The sequence below is a fragment of the Pseudorca crassidens genome, chromosome 11 (genome assembly GCF_039906515.1).
Source record: "Pseudorca crassidens isolate mPseCra1 chromosome 11, mPseCra1.hap1, whole genome shotgun sequence".
Taxonomy (NCBI): Eukaryota; Metazoa; Chordata; class Mammalia; order Artiodactyla; family Delphinidae; genus Pseudorca; species Pseudorca crassidens.
In genome coordinates this window covers 101908258-101926589 of record NC_090306.1, presented here as the reverse complement: position 1 = coordinate 101926589, position 18332 = coordinate 101908258, and the positions used below count along the sequence as shown (strand labels likewise).

The following is an 18332-nucleotide window of genomic DNA, read 5'->3' as shown; positions in this document are numbered from 1 at the left end:
CCCACATCACACCTATCAAGCATTGCAGTTTGGGGAAAACCAAGAGAGGTGGTTAGTTGTTTAGAGTGAATAGTTCCTTTTGGTGGGTGAAAACATGGACCTATATAAAGAGTTCCTTTCCCTAAATCCCCTTGACACCAGTACCTTCCTGTTGGGGAGTCTCCTGCTAGTCTGTCTGTGTGACAAAGCATAGCAGGTGAGGCGCAGAATCTGGAACTACACTGCATGGTTCCATGCCCCAGTTTCGCCGCTTATTTACTGTGCCTTCGTTTTCTCATCGGTAAAATGGGGATAATAATAGTGCCTACCTCATAGAATAGTTGTAAGGATTAAATAAGTGAGTGTTCATATGGTACTTAGAACAGTACCTGTTACACAATAAGCAGGTATGTTTGCCACGATGATGACCAATAACACTTTGAGTCAGCTGGCTTGTTGCACCACAGTGACATCTGCTTTCCTGTGTGACTGACACAAACATAAGTGATCAGATGAAATGAGCTCTGTTTTTGCTCAGCCTCTTGGCATTTCACAATTTCCCACAATGTTCAAAGACCTTTAGTATTTCAAGATACAGCCAGAAAATTCTTTGTCTAAAATTTTTGAGCGGAAATAAGTTCATTTACTCTTGATTTTTTTTAAAAACTCGTATTTAGTTTAAACAGAACCACATCTCTGTCATCAGACTTTTAAAAACCATATAATTCTTAATTTATTTAATTTCATTTCTGGTCCTTCTTCTGGGTCCTCTTTAAAGTTCCACCTTGTTTCAACTGGTAAAACTCCCAAGCCCTCATTAAGATAGAAGGCATTACATTAGTGGTGGCAGTAAAAAAAGTTGAGACTGTCAGGTGCATAATGACTTAACTGGTAAGACATTTCTCTTGCTAAGAGACTCTTTCTCTTGGTTTGATGTTCTAAAATGTAGAACTTATACTGAAAGAGAAATGCAGCTTGAAAAATTGTACAGCTTTAAAAATAAGGTAAGTGGGGCTTCCCTGGTGGCGCAGTGGTTAAGAATCCGCCTGCCAATGCAGGGGACACGGGTTCTATCCCTGGTCTGGGAAGATCCCACATGCCGCGGAGCAGCTAAACCCGCGTGCCACAACTGCTGAGCCTGTGCTCTAGAGTCCACGAGCCACAACTACTGAGCCCGCGTGCTGCAACTACTGGGCCTGTGCTCTAGAGCCCGCGAGCCACAACTACTGAGCCCACGTGCCTAGAGCCTGTGCTCCGCAACAAGAGAAGCCACCGCAGTGAGAAGCCTGCGCACTGCCACAAAGAGTAGCCCCTGCTTGCCGCAACTAGAGAAAGCCCGCGTGCAGCGACAAAGACCCAACCCAGCCAAAAATAAAATAATTAATTAATTAAAACAAAAATAAGGTAACTAGGAAAGCACTGTATTGGTGCTAGCCTGATTAAAGTAATAATGTTTATTATTGAAAATCCTCCCTTGGATTAAATAATTATATTCATGGCCTTTATCAGGAGTGTTGAAGTTTAAATTACAAGCATCCATGGGCTAACTCTGCAACTTAACAGCACTCATAAGAAAAAATCTTTTTTTTTTTCATGTACATTTATAACATGTTTTTCTTCCTTGGTGCAACTTTACATAATTAGTAAAATATAATCACTTTTTCATATCTGTGTATTTACAGGGAAGTGGGAAAATGGCAAAAAAAAGTTGTAATCCTTCAAACTTCTCTGGAACAGAAGCGGTTAGAGAAACATAACATGTTGCTTGATTGCAAAGTCCAAGACATTGAAATAATTCTTTTGTTGGGGTCACTGGATGACATCATTGAAGTGGAGGTATTCTAGCAAATGATTTTAAAATATGTGCAGTTGTGTGGAACTTAATGTAAGGCCTTTGGCTGCTTAGTGAAGTTGCATCTATGCAGATTCTTTCTCTTGTTCTGAAGCTCCTTTAGGGGCAGAAAAAACGTCTCTAGGAGAGAAAAAGGGCAGGATGGTCCTCATGCCACAGGGCTGGGCATTTTGTGCAGTTCTATTTCTCTTGCTAATCCATGTCCTTTGAGCCCCACAGGATGGACCAGAGTCTCTTACCTGTGCACAGATGCCCAAGAGGGGTCAGAGACTTGAACCTGTTGGAGTTAGGGGTGCTGGGGAGGCGGTGTGAGCCACAGGCCAGGTGCCAGTGGCCTGCTGGCGTGAGCACTTCTCTGTACTCTGGTAACGTTGTCCGCGGTGTGTGGAGGGGTCTTGCTCTGCACCTTCACTGACAACCTGAGGTGGTTCTCTCTCAGCAGAAACGTGCCTCACTGAGTCTGTCCAGGTGGTGAGAGTGTGGGGGAGGGGAGGCAACAGCAGGCCCCACGGAGCCAGAGGGCGAGACCAGCGTCGGCCAGCGGTGGACGTTTCTCTGTTTGCCTCTTTCCTTTCTTCCTCGTCACATTTGTATCGCACAGTACTCTTTAGGCTGGCTGGAAGTTTATACACCCTTAGTTCTGTCACTCATGTTAAGAAAGATATGCCTATACAGTTCAGGAAGAATATCTTACTGTTAGCCAATCCAGAGGATGGTGAAAATAGTTATTTCTTTTACCTCTCAGATTATCTCTGAGTTCTTTAGTGAATCTCTGTGGTCTCCCTTCCACATCCCTCCTCCCCTTTCTGCTCTGCCCGCAGTCAGAAATCCATGCATTTCCATCCAATTTCTACTCCAGAAGAGGCCTTCAGTCCTTTGAGTTCTTCAATTTGAAGTAACTATAAAACAGTTTTTCTCCTGCTAATATTGACCACTTCTCATAGCATAATTCTGGTGTGATATACTCAGACATCCTTTTTCTTGGGAATTCCCTGGCGGTCCAGTGGTTAGGACTCGGTGCTCTCACTGCTGGGCCCCCGGGGTTCGATCCCTGGATGGAGAACTAAGATCCCGCAAGCTGCGCAGCTCGGCCAAAAGTCTTTTTTCTCTATTTTAGCAGAGATCACATCCCAGATAGAAGGTAAGGAAAGGATAAGGAAAGGAGAAGACCCTTTGCTGGCCACAAGTGTCCTGAACCCCACTCAGATGGCTTTAAAGGGGGAAAAGGCAGGTAAAGGGCTAGGGCTGGAATGGAGGCAGTCTCATACGTGACTCGGTCCAGGAATTTGAACACTGTCAAGAACTCTTTCTGGCTCAGTATGTTTTTTTTTTTTTTATGTATTGGCTTTATTTTTTCAGATCAGCTTTCCTCGTGGGGCTGCAGCTGTAGCCACCAGCTTTGACCAGAGGGGAAAGACACCTCTCCCCTGCCCCCTCTCAGTTAGAAGAATCCTAGGGAAGAACTCTGGCTCATTCAGGGCCACGTGTCTGCTCTTAAGGGTGCAGAGAGAGGGAAGGGAGGCATCTGTAACAGCAGAAGTGGATGGGAGCAGAAAAACAGTACTCACAATAATATAGAGAGAAATGGAAAGTCTGTTTAAAAGGCAGTGTAATTTTAGAAGAGGTTCGTCATAGAATAGTGCAGAGGAAGAAGCAGTTGTAATGACTGACATCTAGGTAAATGCTGTTGGTTAAGTACTCCTGCTGCTGCTTTGGTCCTATTCTTTCAGTTAGTGTGAACTTTCAGAAGTATTCTCCAACATGCCCATCATGAGTGTGAAATTATTTGTTTATTAGCGTGAACGACTTTCATATTCATAGTGGGCTCTTTCAAAGCAGGTATTAATACTTTAAGCTGGATTAATAGTGAATCATTATCTAAAAAGAAAAAGTGATAGTTCTGCTCCACTTTGTGCTGATCAAGCCACACTGGGACACTGCATTCGCATGCTAAGCATGGTGCTCTTTGAGAGTAAAGTGTCCACGATAGTGAAAAGGCCCCAACCGTGTCGTGCTGGGAAGAGAAGTCTTGGAGAATATGGTTATCCCTCGAAGAGAAGAAGGTCTGTCATAGAGGACGGCCCCTACTTGTTCTTTTTGGTCCTAAGGGGGATACTAGGGCTGGGGGATTTAGGACAGAGTCAGATTTCTTCTACTAGGGAACACTTCCTACTAGAAAGAGGGAGGGCCTCTAGTGGGGAGTTCCCTGATTAAAATTTTACAAGACATCTAGTAGCAGCCATGTGATAGGGGTGCTATACAAGGTAGTGTATAAAGCCCAAAACAGAAAAGGCATTAGGTATAAATTGTGACTCTCCAGAGGGCTGGACAAGGATCGCCGAATAGAATTAATTGTCTTACAACAGTTGTAAGGAATCATTGTCTTACAACCATTGTAAGGTAGAACCTGAGATTTCCCTTCCATTGGAGGTGTGCAGACAGAGGGTAAGTTACCTACATCTGCCAGGATTCTCATAGAAGATTCTTCTATTGTGGGGAAGACTATACCAGATCACTGGTTCCCAAACCATACTGTGCACATGAAGCATCTGGGGATCTTGTTTCCTAAGAGATTGAATTTCTAATGGCTCCCAGGCGAGGCCCGCTCTTGCTGGCCCACTGACCACACTTTGAATAGCAAGGCATCAGATGACTCATATAGAAGCTTAATAAAAAACACGATGTTGAATCACATCAACAGGAACCATGAGATTCAGGGATTCAGCATTACATGTTGTATTCAAGTTCCACTTCCTTGTGAACCATTTTAACATAAATATATTACATAAAATATAGACTTAATTCCAAAAGTAGTTTTATTGGGTTTGTTTCAGCTGAGAACGTCTAGAAAAGAGTGAGTGACAAAGGGGTTTTTTTCTCTTAATTTGTAAGTCTTTGTTTTTGGTATCAGCATTACACCAAAGACCAGCCTACAGCTGAGTAAGTGCTCATGTATTTGTCCCTTCTTTCCTATTCCTCTCTCCATTCAGAGTGATATATATTGAAATTGAAATATATTGCTATGTTGTCAGCATTGCATTAGGCACTGAGACCACAGCAGTGAGTATAACTGCCAAAAATCCCTTCCTTCACATTCTACTAGGGGAGAGATAGGCACAGAAACAAAATGGTAAACAGATAAAATATTTATGTATTTGGTGATGCTGTAGGCTAAAGAAAATATAAAGCAGGGAAGGGCATAGAGAGTATTGGTGGAGGAGAGTTTGCAATGTTAGATGCAGAGGCCATGGATGTCCTGAGAGAAGGCAGCTGGTTAGCAGACAACGTAGAAGATGAAGAGATGCAGACATCTAGGGGAAGGGTGTCCAGGCAGAGGGCAGTGTGCCGGCCCTAAGGTGGACGTGTGCCTGGTCTGTTCAAGGAGGCCAGTGTAGTGGGAGCAAAGCGAGTACCAGGAAGACTGGCGCAAAGTAAAGTTAAAGGGGAAGCAGAGGCCAGACCATCATGGCCTTGCAGGCCAACATAAGGGTTTTAACTTTCAATCTGCATGAGGTGGCAATCAACTGGAGGCCTTGGGACAGACAGATGAGTAGAGATCGCCATTTCAGATAACAAGGGAAGGGCTTCATGTTTTTCAGTTGGGACCTGAAGCAGAAAGTACCCAGGCAACAATGGATATATATGAAAAAGAAGCTGCCATTGAGATAGACTACAGCTCTCTAAGAGAGGATTTGAAGGTAATTGAAAGATTTCTGTTGTTCATGACTAATTCATGGTAATAGTGAATATTTAAATACTGCAGAATAATTTTAGATGATAGAGCATAAATTTAGGGGAGAAAGTAGATTTCCTAATGTTTTTTTAAGAAATAGTCTAAATAGGTTACACATAAAATGTTTAAAACATTTAAAGTTTTTATATCACCGTTTCTTACTGTGTGTTCTGTAGAACACCAATACCATGCAATGTCTTGCCGAAGAAGAAAAGTTTCTGTCAGTGTTTTGAAAGTCTATTCCCTTCTTGGAGATTCAGAATGAATAATAAAGTCTTTGAGAAGTCCTGAAATAGACAAAAGTAGCCAACATACTCCAGCATCCTGAATTGCCCTGTCTGTGTCCCAGTGCAGTACCCTCAGTAGGCGACAAATACTTCACAGCTACAGAGCACAAACCTGGAATCCAGTTTCATGGTCTCTTTAATTTAGCAGCTCTCACTCTTTCTCTTAACCCTATAGCCATATTTTGCTTTGTGTTTTGACTTCGTCCTGAAGCTGCTTCTCTCATGAGGGCAAAATGACTGTAGCCTTTCTTGGCCTTCCAGCCACCCAACCACAACCCTCAGAGAAGAGAGAGACTGCCTTTTGTAGTGGTGCTGTTCCAAAGATTGAAGAAAGGCTTTTCCACAAAGCTCTACCAATTGTCCTCTCATCACAGTGGCCTAAATTGGGTCACATGTTCATTCCTGACCAATCACTGTTGGGGGTGGGATGGACTTAGCTTTAGACCAAGCAGGGTTCCTGGGACGTATGAGGGAGATGGTCAAACATGGGCTCTGTTAGAAAGGAAGAAATGGAGAATGGACACCAAGTAGCAGTAGCTACCACATCTTTTAATTTCAGATGTTTCTAATACATTTTGTTACATTTGTTGGGCTCTTTTCATTGTACTTGTGGTACTTTTGGCAATCAGAATAAAGTTCTGATCTATCTTATAGTCTATTCAGTGCTTTCGTATTTAGAAAGTCCTTCCCCACGACATTACTGACTAAATATTTATAAATATTTTCTTCCTGTTAGTGATTTTTTTGTTTTCACTCACCTATTTAATTAATCTGAAATTTATCTTTATATATGGTATGAGGTAAGAATCTGTTTTTTAAAAGGTACGTAAGTTAACCAGTTTACTCAACATCTTCTAAATAATTCTTTTCCCAATGAATTAAAATGTCACCTTTATCAGATATTAATTAACCCCTCTGGGAGGGGGTCAAGAAAATTTTCCTGGAAGGTGATGCCTACATCACTTTTTCCCTTCTCGCTTCACTCAAGTTAGTTCTGCTCATTGTTTAGGTTTCAGCTTAAGTGTTACCCATCCAGATGGGTTGGATCCCTTCTGCCTGCCCCATAATACCTGTGCTTGCCTGGTGGAGGGTTTCGCGCTGTTGCAGACGCCAGTTTGCATGTCTGACTTCCCTGTGAGCTCTTTAAGGGCAGGGACAGAATAGTTTTCATCACTGAATCCTCAGTGTCTAATACATAGTAGATGATCAATATTTTTTAATGAACGAGTAAATGAAGTGATACATGAATTGTTACTTTTTTAGCCAGATTAAGAAAGATGAAGGTGCAGCGCGTTCCAAGAGAGCAGCATCTATGACTCTAGAGCTATGAAAGAGCACAGCCAACTTCAGGAAGCTACAGCAGTGTGACCTGACCGCACTGCAGACTCAGAGAGGGCCGCAAAGGAGGGCAGGAGTGGATGCGGAGGGAGACGGGCCAGATCCCGAAGGGCCCTGTGCCTAATTATTGTACCTTAGCAGTTTGGATCTAAACGGCATGCTAACCATTGCTGTTCTTTGCCAATAATAGGCTCTACAATCTGATAAAGAAATTGAGGCCCACCTTAGACTCCTACGGCAACAAGTAGCATCCCAGGAAGATGTCCTGCTGAGGACAGCGGCCCCAAACCTCAGAGCCCCGGAGAACCTAAAGACTGTCAGAGACAAGTTTCAGGAGTACACAGACGGTGAAATTAAGCTTTAGTTGTTAGCAATATCATATTCATGGGTGTTAGGAACTTTGATTTCTATAACATTTACTAATAATCCCCCCTGAATTGTACCTTTGTTTTTATTATATATTTTTTTTCCTCTATTATCTTATAGTAATGTACTTTTAATACTGAATCACTAATTCCTTCCTTTTGAAAAGCGTTCTGCTTTCATTTAAAGACAGGTGTATTGATTATTTTAGAATAGTGTCTTATTTCATACCAGCGTAAGAGGCATATTAGATACTCTGTTGGAGTTTGTTATTATTATTTAAAAATCAGCCCTACCAGAAAAAGGGCTCATCAGTTTTAAGTCATTTTCTTGGAATTAATAATAGTTGAGGTGTTTTGAAGGTAGATTTTACTCAAGACAACCAAACTCAAAATCTAGTTTAAAAAATATTTTATGCTTTAAAGGTGAAATAAGAGAAGCCCTTGGTGGTCTCCAAAATAAAGAACATTGATTCTCTCTTAGCTTTTGAGGCCAGCAGAAAGGAAGCCAGAATACGTAGGCAAGAGTTTGAACAGGTGAAAAAAAGGAGATACAATCTTTTCAGCCAATGTTTTGAGCACGTCTCAGTCGCAATTGATCAGATCTACAAGAAGCTCTGCAGAAACAACAGTGCCCAAGTACGTATTTTTCACCTCAAATATGAGTGGGAACTTCGTGTTATTGGTGGTGTGGTTTTTTTCTGGTGGGAAATCGCCACCACACTATCTGAATGACCCACTTACCGGGCAAAGTCAGCTCATGGAAATTGGTCATTGCAGTGACCTGTGTTCTAGGTCCTACTCATTCCACCACTAACCAGCCTGGACAAGTCAGAATCTCTCTGGTCCTGCTTCTTCATCTGCAAAATGAGTGGGTTAGAGCATTTGGTTTCCAGGTTCTCTTTCAGTTCTGGAATTCTGTCACCTGTACTAATTTGATTTTATAGAGCCATCTCTGTAGTAAAGTTAGGGTGATGTAGATGATCTGGGGAAAATGGTTGATCTGGGGTCTGTGGAGTTGCCCAGAGTAACAAAGGAGAGGGAAAGAACTAAAGGCAGCGTTCAGATCTAGATGTGCCCCTTGTAATCTCTCCATTCCGTGATCAGCATCCACAGCAAATACTGTGGACTTGAATGTGGACTAAAGATGTAGATCTGATCTGATCTATCTGCTTTTCCCTCTTTCTCATGGGATTCTTTTATGACTGAGGTAATCCTGAATCATATATTTAGAATTTTCACCAAAAATAACTTATTTTCAGTAAAGTAAGACCAAAGGACAGGATTCATCAATAAAGATTTGATGAAAGGACCAATGAAAGAACTGAATGAAGATTGTTTTAGTAAGACTGCAGCGTATGCTTCTGAGCTTTGAATGGCAGCCTGATGGGAAGGCCTTATCCTTTATGTTAGAATGCTTTCCCTCTACTCCCCGCCCCAGACACCCTTGCTGTCTGTGATTACATATAGATAGAGCTAAATACATTATTTACAGGCATTGATATTTTTCCATCAAAATGGAGGAAAATCTAACCAAGAGTATTTTGTAGTTAAACTCTGTTGCAATTCCATGTTGAAATTTACTAATAGCTTTTCTGATGCTGCTAAATAAATAACATGTGTTTCAGGCATTTCTTAGCCCAGAAAACCCAGAAGAGCCTTACTTGGAGGGAATTAGCTATAACTGTGTGGCCCCAGGCAAACGGTTCATGCCAATGGATAATTTGTCGGGGGGAGAAAAGTGTGTGGCAGCTTTGGCTCTCCTGTTTGCTGTGCACAGGTAAGGTCACAGTGAGCTATATGATTTTGCATCAGGGCAGAAACCAAATAGACCTTCCTACAGAAGATCTGTTAATTACTTTTCTTTAGTCATATTTAGCGTACGTGATACAAAACTTTTTTTCAGCCAGACAAGTCAGGTTATGCTGTAGGCCTGTAACAATTTAGGCAGCAAATCTAAGAGAGAATTCAGTCTTCGACAGATTTTTATTCAATTTGTTATTATCAGTAGCTACTAATATTCCAGCTTCATAGAAAATAAAGGAGAAAAAGGAGTATCAAATGGCCAGATGTGAAATCAGGATTGCCAAAAAACAGTACCAACAACAAAGCCAAACAAAATAAAAACACCTAACTTGTATATTATTTTCCTTGTCCCTATTCAGAGATCTGCTATTTAGTAAGGAATGTTAAAGTATTTCTTCTGAAAAAAATGTTTAACCTCCTCATTTCCACTGATGATGGTGACACTTAACGTTTGTAAAATAAAGCAAGGGGAAAAATGTTAGCTAAAATTAAGGCAATTAACTTTTGACATTCAAAGCATTAGATGAAGAACTAAGGTATAGATGATGCTGCCTCTCTATTATCATGATCAGAAAGATCAACATAAAAGTTTTACAGCTGTTTTCTACTGGTCTCAAGAAGGAAAAGGAATTGGCAATTACAGGAAAGGAAAAGAAAATGCCATTAATGCAGGAGGACTTTGGGAAAAACAGGAGGCAGGAACTTAAACAAGAGCCTGTGTGAAGTAAATCTTAGCAGAATAAGACTAATACTAGGTGTCACCCCCATCCCATTTATTCAACAGATATTTATTAAATATTTACTGTGTGTCGAGTGGTGTTAACAGACGTTAGAGGGACTTCCTTGGTGGTCCAATGGCTAAGATTCCATGCTTCCAATGCAGGGGGCCTGGGTTCGATCCCTGGTCAGGGAACTAGATCCCACATGCCGCAACTAAAGATCCCGTGTGCCGCAACCAAATAAATATTTTTTCAAAAATAGACATTAGAGACAGCAGTGAAGAAAACAAATTCCCTGTCTCAAAGATGCTTCATTTTAGTTGAGGAAGACAGATGATAAATAAGGTGTATTAGTAAAGTAATTCTCTAATATAGAGACTATTAGAAAATGACAGATGCTATAGAGAAAATTAAAGAAGGGAATGGTGATAGTAACAGGGAAGGGTTTGCAATATTTAAAAGTCTTCTGGGAAGGCCTATTTGAAAAGGTAGTATCTGAGCAAAGATTTGAAGAAAATAAGGGAGCAAGTCACGTGGATGGATGTTCTAGGGGAGAATTCTAAGGGAAGAATGTTCTAGACATGAGGAACAAGTGCAAAGGCCCTGAGGCCAGAGGGAGCCTGGCGCCTGTAGAGAATAGACTGTGTGCAGCAGTGGCAGGCACAGGATTAGGAAACTCGTGTAGCAGTCAGACTGGAGGATCGTGGCGGGTTGGACCAGTGTGGGAGCAGACAGGGCGTGGGGTAGGAGGGACCCTAATCAACGGGAGTGATAAGAGCTGCCATTCACTAAGCTGGAGAGGACCACAGGAGGGATGGGTTTGAGGGGTAGGTGAGGAGTTTGATTTTGCACGAGTTCACGCTAGACACCCACATGGAGTTGAGGAAGCTGTTGGACCCGTGAGGCCAGGGTTAAAGAGAGAGGTCAGAACTATCAATAGAAGATACTTAAAACCTCCAGAGCAGATGAAATCACCAAGGGAGCTAATCAGATGGAGGAGTGCTCTAAGCGCTGAGCCCCGAAGGCACTGCAGTGTCAAGAAGTTAGAGAGATGGGGAGGAGCTGCTAGGAGACTGGGGCCTGGAGCAATGGGTGAGGCACCGGGCGGAGGCCATGTCCTTGTCCTTGACGTCAGAGGAACGGGGAGGACCGCCCCGCCCCGCCCCCCCACCCCCACCACCACCCCCCGTACCATCTGCAAAGGTCACCTGGGATGTGAACTGAGAATTGAGCGTTGGATTTACCGACATAGAGGTCATTGGTGACCTAGACAAAAGCATCCAAAAGGATGTGTTTTATTTATTTATCCTGAATACTCTTAGTTCTCTCCTCCAAGTCTTGTAAAACAAAGTTGTAACTTAAGCGATTATAATTTTTTTCTAGTTTTCGGCCTGCTCCATTCTTTGTTTTAGATGAAGTAGATGCAGCCCTGGACAATACTAACATTGGCAAAGTAAGTTCCTTTCTGCTTTTAATTTCCAGTACAGTGTCTATAATTCAAGGATCATGATGCAGCAGTCAGAAGGCAATTTACCCTGAACATGTTTATTTGATAATTGCTGGTTAAAAATAGATTTTTCTAAGTTAAAAATCTAAAAACAAGATGATTCAGGGTAGTAGCTTTCATTCAAGGTTTAGGGGACCCTCAATGAGTTCCTGGGGAGTCAAGTGAGAATCACTATACTGGATCCACAACATTGCTACTGGGTGACTTGCTTTTCCCTAAATCTAGGTTTTTGGGCCCTAGTAGTAGACCTTAGTAGTAGTAGTAGCAGCAGACCTTAATAGTAGGCCACATGGCAAACAGGACCAAATTAGTGTTTAATAAAGTCCAAAAATAACATATCTAAATAAAATTCCAAAGGAATTAAAGTTCAAAATTCTGCTCCCCTTCGTTTATTAAAATTTATAGTCATTTACTACACTTGCACTGTTTTCAGTATTTGAGACCATGGGGGAACTAAGGACACAACTAAAAGTCAGCCTTAAAGATCAGTGCATAGATACACAAAGCCACCTGAGAGACAGGCTCTCAGACCACACATCCTGACTGTAAATTTTTGACCTGAGAATGGGGTTGACCATGGACACGTGACCAAAGGATAGCGGCAAACACTGGCAGTGCCTGTCACTGCCCAGGGCTGGGACAGCTCCATCCTGCAGAGTCCCTGTGTTGTGGTCCTACTTCCAGAGCCATCCATTTCCAGAAATGGATGAATGAAATGACTGGGCTTTGCATTTACAGCTGCTTACAAGGAGGCTGCTCTGGTCATGCTGACAGATATATCTCTGTTAATTTGTACACTGGCATTCTGGTTTATACCTTAGTCTTATGAGCTCGGTTAATGAGTCCAGCCCCGAGAGATGTAGTCAGTCTTGGGGTGCCACCCTGACAGGTTGAGTCTCTGAAACTGACCTCCCTGATTTGTTACTCTGTTGAACCTCATGTGTAATGCCTGGGAGAGTCAGGGGATTTTTCAGGAGCTGCAGCCTGTGGTAACTTCTAATTTTAGGCAACAATGTCATCTTTCAGATTTCCCAGGCTGTATTCATCTAACCCAAACCTCTCTAGGACCTTATCTATTTTTTTATACTTTTTTTAAAATTTTATTTATTTATTTATTTTTGGCTGCGTTGGGTCTTTGTTGCTGCGCTCAGGCTTTCTCTAGTTTCGGCGAGTGGGGGCTACTCTTCATTGCGGTGCGCGGGCTTCTCATTGCAGTGGCTTCTCTTGTTGTGGAGCACGGGTTCTAGGTGTGCGGGCTTCAGTAGTTGTGGCTTGCGGGCTCCAGAGCGCAGGCTCAGTACCTGTGGTGCACGGGCTTAGTTGCTCCGCGGCATGTGGGATCTTCCCAGACCAGGGCTCGAACCCGTGTCCCCTGCACTGGCAGGCGGACTCTTAACCACTGCGCCACCAGCCAAGTCCCGGACCTTGCTTTTTAAACATGTCATAGCGTACATAAGAATAGCACATCAACACCACCCCCACAGAAGTTAGAAAACAAATCCGAAGTCCCCCGAACGTTGTAGAGAACAGGCAAGAGCCACATTCTGTGACCTACCAGAGACTTCAGGATTACTGGGGGAAGAAAACGGGAAGAAAAGAAAATCTTGATTTGTCTCTCTTGAATGCCAGCCAGTCTGCATCAGCTAACTGGACTCCATAGCCTCACTCATTTGGGAGAAATTTCCCCTCAGAAGGTTAATTTTAGTACTTTGTATCCCATACCCTTTGTGTGTGGTCTGGGGGGTGGGTGGGATCCATCACTGTGGACTGCCCCTTCTCTCTGTAGCATTTAAGGGATCCATATCTTCTAGCAAAATTTAGATGTTCGTATTAGTGGCATCTTCACATACTAGGTCTTTCTTAAGACTTTTCTATTTGCACCTATCCTATGTATCAAAAACCTCTTAATTTCCAGTTTCCCTTTGAGATTTACGTTCCTGGCACCCCGCTGCTGAACTGAGTATGAGCAGTGATGTAATATGAGCAGCTTGGAAGGCGCTTCCAGTCCCTCTTGTGATCAGGGTGCCCAGCATTGATCACAGGCAACTCTCCTAGCAAAATGCATGCCTTACGTATTTGCATCCCATCTCCTCTTCCATTCTATCAATATCCCAAGACTTTTTAAAGACCTGTATCATAGTGGCTGCCATTGCCTCTAATGCGGCAGTTCCTTCTATGAATTCAGCCTCTTAGTCCAAAGCCGTTTCCCTCCTCTCTCATCATTCACCTCAACTAGTGACTCATTCCTCAACCAGAGCCGCCATTCCTGCTTCCAGAACTTGTGCCCTTAGTATCTTGCGTGCAGTCAGGACCAATACACATGGAGAAGACACCCTCTGGAATTGCAGAGAGATCCAGGGAGTTGGCAAGTATCTTGTTAAACTGTGGTTTGAGTCTAAGTTCTTTATCATTCTCCAAATTCTGAGTAGTTTGTTCACCAAGACCCATTTCTATCCAGTCTATCTGTTCTTATTCTCATTCCTTGGAATTAAGCCTCCTGAAGGAGCTGTTGAGCTCCCCTCTAACCAAATGAGTTGATTATGGATTATGAATACATATATAATCGCCATATTTTTCCCACCCTGAGGCTTTGTTGGCAATATAGGAAGTTGGAAGTTTAAATACCAGCCCTTCTTCACCCTCATAAAATATCTGAGTGGTGGTTTTATCTTGTTGTAAAGGTTGATTTCGTATTCACATGATAGTATCTTAAGTTAGAGCTTTATTCTTAAAAAAATATTCTTCCAAGTTTTCAGGTATAGAATTAATGAGGTTTATATATTTTTTACTAACCTCTTATTTTACAATCTGAGCTATTTCCATTTCTGCAGTTTTAGTGGATTTACTGAATTAACAGAAAGGGAAGTAAGCGCCTTGTCACCTAAAATGGGCAGATTCAGAGACATGCAGAATCACTGTCCTCCAGACCCCGAGAGACGAGACCTTTCTTTACTGATGAAATGTGTGCTTTCTCCTCCCTCCCAGGTATCGAGTTATATCAAAGAGCAGACTCAGGACCAGTTTCAGATGATAATCATTTCCCTAAAAGAGGAGTTATATTGCAAAGCTGATGCACTGATAGGCATCTATCCAGAGGTAAAGATAAGTAAATGGGGGAGAGGAATAAAAATCACCTTAGAGTGTCCTGACAGCACAATTATAAGTTCCTAGTGAAGTCTATAGATACTGTTTGATTTCTGCAGTTTATAAATATAGGCTTAAATGATTTTTTAATCAAATAAGACTTAACAGTAACTACTCAGATATTTTTCCATGGCAGTACACAGAAATTTAAGATATATTTTAAGTGAAAAAGAAAATCGAAAATTGCAGAACAGTATGATAATTGTTTATAAAATAATAGTACATATTAACTTAGAATAAATTGTCAATATTGTTTCATATTTCTGTAATGTTTGAATGTTGTAGGCAAAAACAAATGCATTGTGGTAGAACAAGGAACTATTTATCTTCCAAAACTAACCAAGGAAAAAAAAAACCAAAGAAATTGGCAAGTTCCAAGTTGTATAGTAACTTCTAGAATTCAAACACACCTTTCTTGAGCCACCGAAAATACTTACCTGAGCTAATGGAGCAGGGCAACTCATTCAAATCATTCAATTCTTGGACAATTAGGTTTTGCTTCCTGTGTTTTCCTTTAAGCTAAGATAAAAATTAACTTCCCTTCCTGTGCCTAATTAATGTTAGGGGATCACTGGAAATATGCTGCCAGAGAGAAATGGAAGTTCTCATTACCAGTGTAGGAGAGGGATAAAACCTTTTCCTACCCAACTCAGGTTCTCTGGCTGGGGCCCTGTAAATTAGACCAGCAATAGATAGATTAACAAGAGAAAAACAGGTTGTTAATATGTGCATCATGTGTGCACACATGGGTACAGCCAGCAATGAGTAACTCAAAGGGCTGGCTAGAACTTGGACTTAATACCATCCTAGGCTAAAATAAGGAAGAGTCTTGGGGCTTCTGGGCAGGGGAGGCAAGTGATGGGAAGGTGACCAGGAGAAGTACAGTAAACAAGGGCTGTTCAGTCAGATTTGCTCTGCAGATTGAGGTGCCTTCTCCACTGATAAAGAGTTAAGAGTGGAAAGGGTGTCATCTTTTACATAAATGTAAACTTCCTTTACAAAAGGAAAACCTGTGCCTGGTTTTTGGAGCTTTTCCTACATCTGCTGGTTTTCAGTAGCCTCTGGCTCAGAACAATCCATATGCAAAAGAGGCCTGTTTCCGGGTGGCATATTCTGGTACCCTTTACCAGATCAATAGAAGACATAAATAAAGCTGATGTAATGCAGAGTAATACCTTTTGAGGTGGCTCTAAGGAGGCTCCTTTTCAAATGCAAATCTAGACTCACTAACGGCTCTTATTTTACATTTAATAGCACTTATTCCCTAAGTAAAGGAACTGACTTTTAACTGTCTTCTCTCCCTTTCAGCATGATGACTGCATGTTCAGCCGAGTTTTGACCCTAGATCTGTCTCAGTATCCAGATACTGAAGACAAGAGAAAGCAGCAGGAGGCCCGTTAGGACGCAGAATGCCCCTGTGCTGTAAGAGCAGAGTCACGCAGCGCCCAGGCTAGTCACTGTTCTCACTCTGCCGTTCAACCCCACAGCACTCTTGAGTGACAGACTTCTGGAGCAAAAGCTAGACAGCCTGTGTGTCACTTATGAAAAAGCTTAATTGCTACCAGGCAAAGATGCTGTAGCTCACTTCCATTAAGGAGTGCCCAGGCCCCATTCCAGCAGGTAGTATTTTTTTGTGAGTTAGCTCTGAAAGTTTAAAAAAGAAACCACCATAGTTTTAACTTCCATTTTTGAAAGCCAGTCAGAAAGTTTTCAAATCCTGCATCATCTTTACTCTGATCTCGCCTTGTATGTTTAAGTAATCTTTAAGGGAAACTCTTAGTTTCTAAGGTGTTAAACCTGTGTTTTATGGAAAATTATTTCAGAGGAACTGAAGTCAGTATTGAAAATGCCAATAAAAAAGTCTAATTTCAAATGTCTACCATCTACAGTTTTAGAAACAAAACTTTAAGGTGAAATTAAATTACGTCTCCTTCAATGCAATTTAAATTTTTCTGAATATAATTTCTGTTAAGGAAACACTGAAGAACACAGGTTTTCCCAAGTAACAACTGACTTCTCCACGGAAACAGTCATCCTTATTATCTGTGGGCATCACGCATGCCAAAATCCAACACGCTCAAGCCCCTTATTTAAATTGGTATAATATTTGCATATAACCTGTGCACATTCTGTCATATACTTTCAATCATCTCTACATGACTTATAATGCCTAATACGATGTAAATGCTATGTAAATAGTTGCCTGTATGCGGCAAATCCAAGTATTGATTTTTGGCATCTTTTTTCCCCCGACTATTTTTTTTTTTTTGGCTGCACCACACGGCTTGCAGGATCTTATTCCCCCAACCAGGGATCGAACCCGTGACCCCTGCAGTGGAAGCACGGAGTCCTAACCAACCACTGGACCACCAGGGAATTCCCTTTCCTATTTTCTTTTTGTTTTTGTTTTTGTTTTGCGGTATGCGGGCCTCTCCTGTTGTGGAGCACAGGCTCCGGACGCGCAGGCTCAGCGGCCATGGCTCACGGGCCCAGCCGCTCCGCGGCATGTGGGATCCTCCCAGACCAGGGCACAAACCCGTGTCCCCTGCATCGGCAGGTGGACTCTCAACCACTGCGCCACCAGGGAAGCCCCCCTTTCCTATTTTCAATCCAAGGTTGGTTGAATCCACAGATGTAGAACCCATGGAAACGGAAGGCCCACTGTACATTATTAGGGGTAGGAAAGAAAGTTGCAGAGTTTTCAATAGTACTTCATTTCCATTTAAAAATGGAATTAAAAAATTCTAAGGTGCTGGTGGTCTTGTATTTAAGGCTGCTTTGGGCCCAAGTGCTAATTAATTAATCAAGGAGTGGCCTCCTGAAGTAATGGAATCGCTTTTGAACAACATTCATTATTTCAGGTAAAACTTGCTTTCCTGTGCTCCATCAGCTAGTCTCTAAGAACTTGAGACAGCAGAAGCCACTAGTCCTTTGTTCCTTTTTTCAGTGCTGGTAATACCATCTAAATCACCGCCGCCTCCTGCCTTGAAAGGCATCAACTTTACATTGAAATGTCCCTTCGGTGACACGGAGCTCAGTGTAGACCCTTTTCTCTGCCTGGCCTGTTCTCTCTGTCTCGTAACTTGCTTGGACTCGTGGATCGCCGGTGATCCTTGAGTAGGACCACGGTTTTGTTCTAACGCAGTACACCCACATTCCTGAAAACCCCGGCGCCATGCAAAAGTGCACAATGAAAACCACCGGCTGATGGGACACATGGGGTCCAAAAAAAAAAGACAGGAACTTAATAAATAGCTGGTTTTATACACACTAAGGAGTTAAGCAATTCCCAAATACTAGAGCATATATGGCACTTCATCTCAAAACACGCAGACGTTGGCTTGTGAAATGGGCAACCCATCGGGTGAAGCTTGCTGCTGAGGTCGAGTGGGGGAAGGCTCGTCTGAGGGAGCTGAGGGCTGGGCGGCGTGTCCCCCGCAGCTCTGTGCAGCCGGCTGCAGTCTCCCGCCTTCACCTAGAGCAGGTCCAGCAAACTTCTTTAAGGGCCAGAGAGTCATACGTATTTCAGGCTTCGATGAGGAAGCAAAGAGGCTATTGCGTAGGTGTCTGTGTAACTATTATTTAAAATATAACCATTTAAAAAT

The 18332-nt window shown here is 42.3% G+C and overlaps 1 protein-coding gene across 2 annotated transcripts in view; it reads left to right on the top strand.

The window, feature by feature from the left end:
• Window positions 1–16457, top strand: part of SMC1B (structural maintenance of chromosomes 1B) — an 86252-nt gene extending 69795 nt beyond the window's left edge. The window contains exons 18-25 of one of the 2 annotated variants that reach the window (XM_067698361.1): window positions 1662–1815; window positions 5431–5529; window positions 7380–7536; window positions 8036–8190; window positions 9180–9331; window positions 11460–11529; window positions 14569–14679; window positions 16036–16457. In XM_067698361.1, coding sequence (XP_067554462.1) covers window positions 1662–1815; window positions 5431–5529; window positions 7380–7536; window positions 8036–8190; window positions 9180–9331; window positions 11460–11529; window positions 14569–14679; window positions 16036–16128 — 991 coding nt within the window. In that variant the 3' untranslated portion in view covers window positions 16129–16457. The remainder of the gene's footprint in view (window positions 1–1661; window positions 1816–5430; window positions 5530–7379; window positions 7537–8035; window positions 8191–9179; window positions 9332–11459; window positions 11530–14568; window positions 14680–16035) is intronic. The other variant, XM_067698362.1, reaches the window with a different exon arrangement.
• Window positions 16458–18332: the final 1875 nt, after the last annotated feature.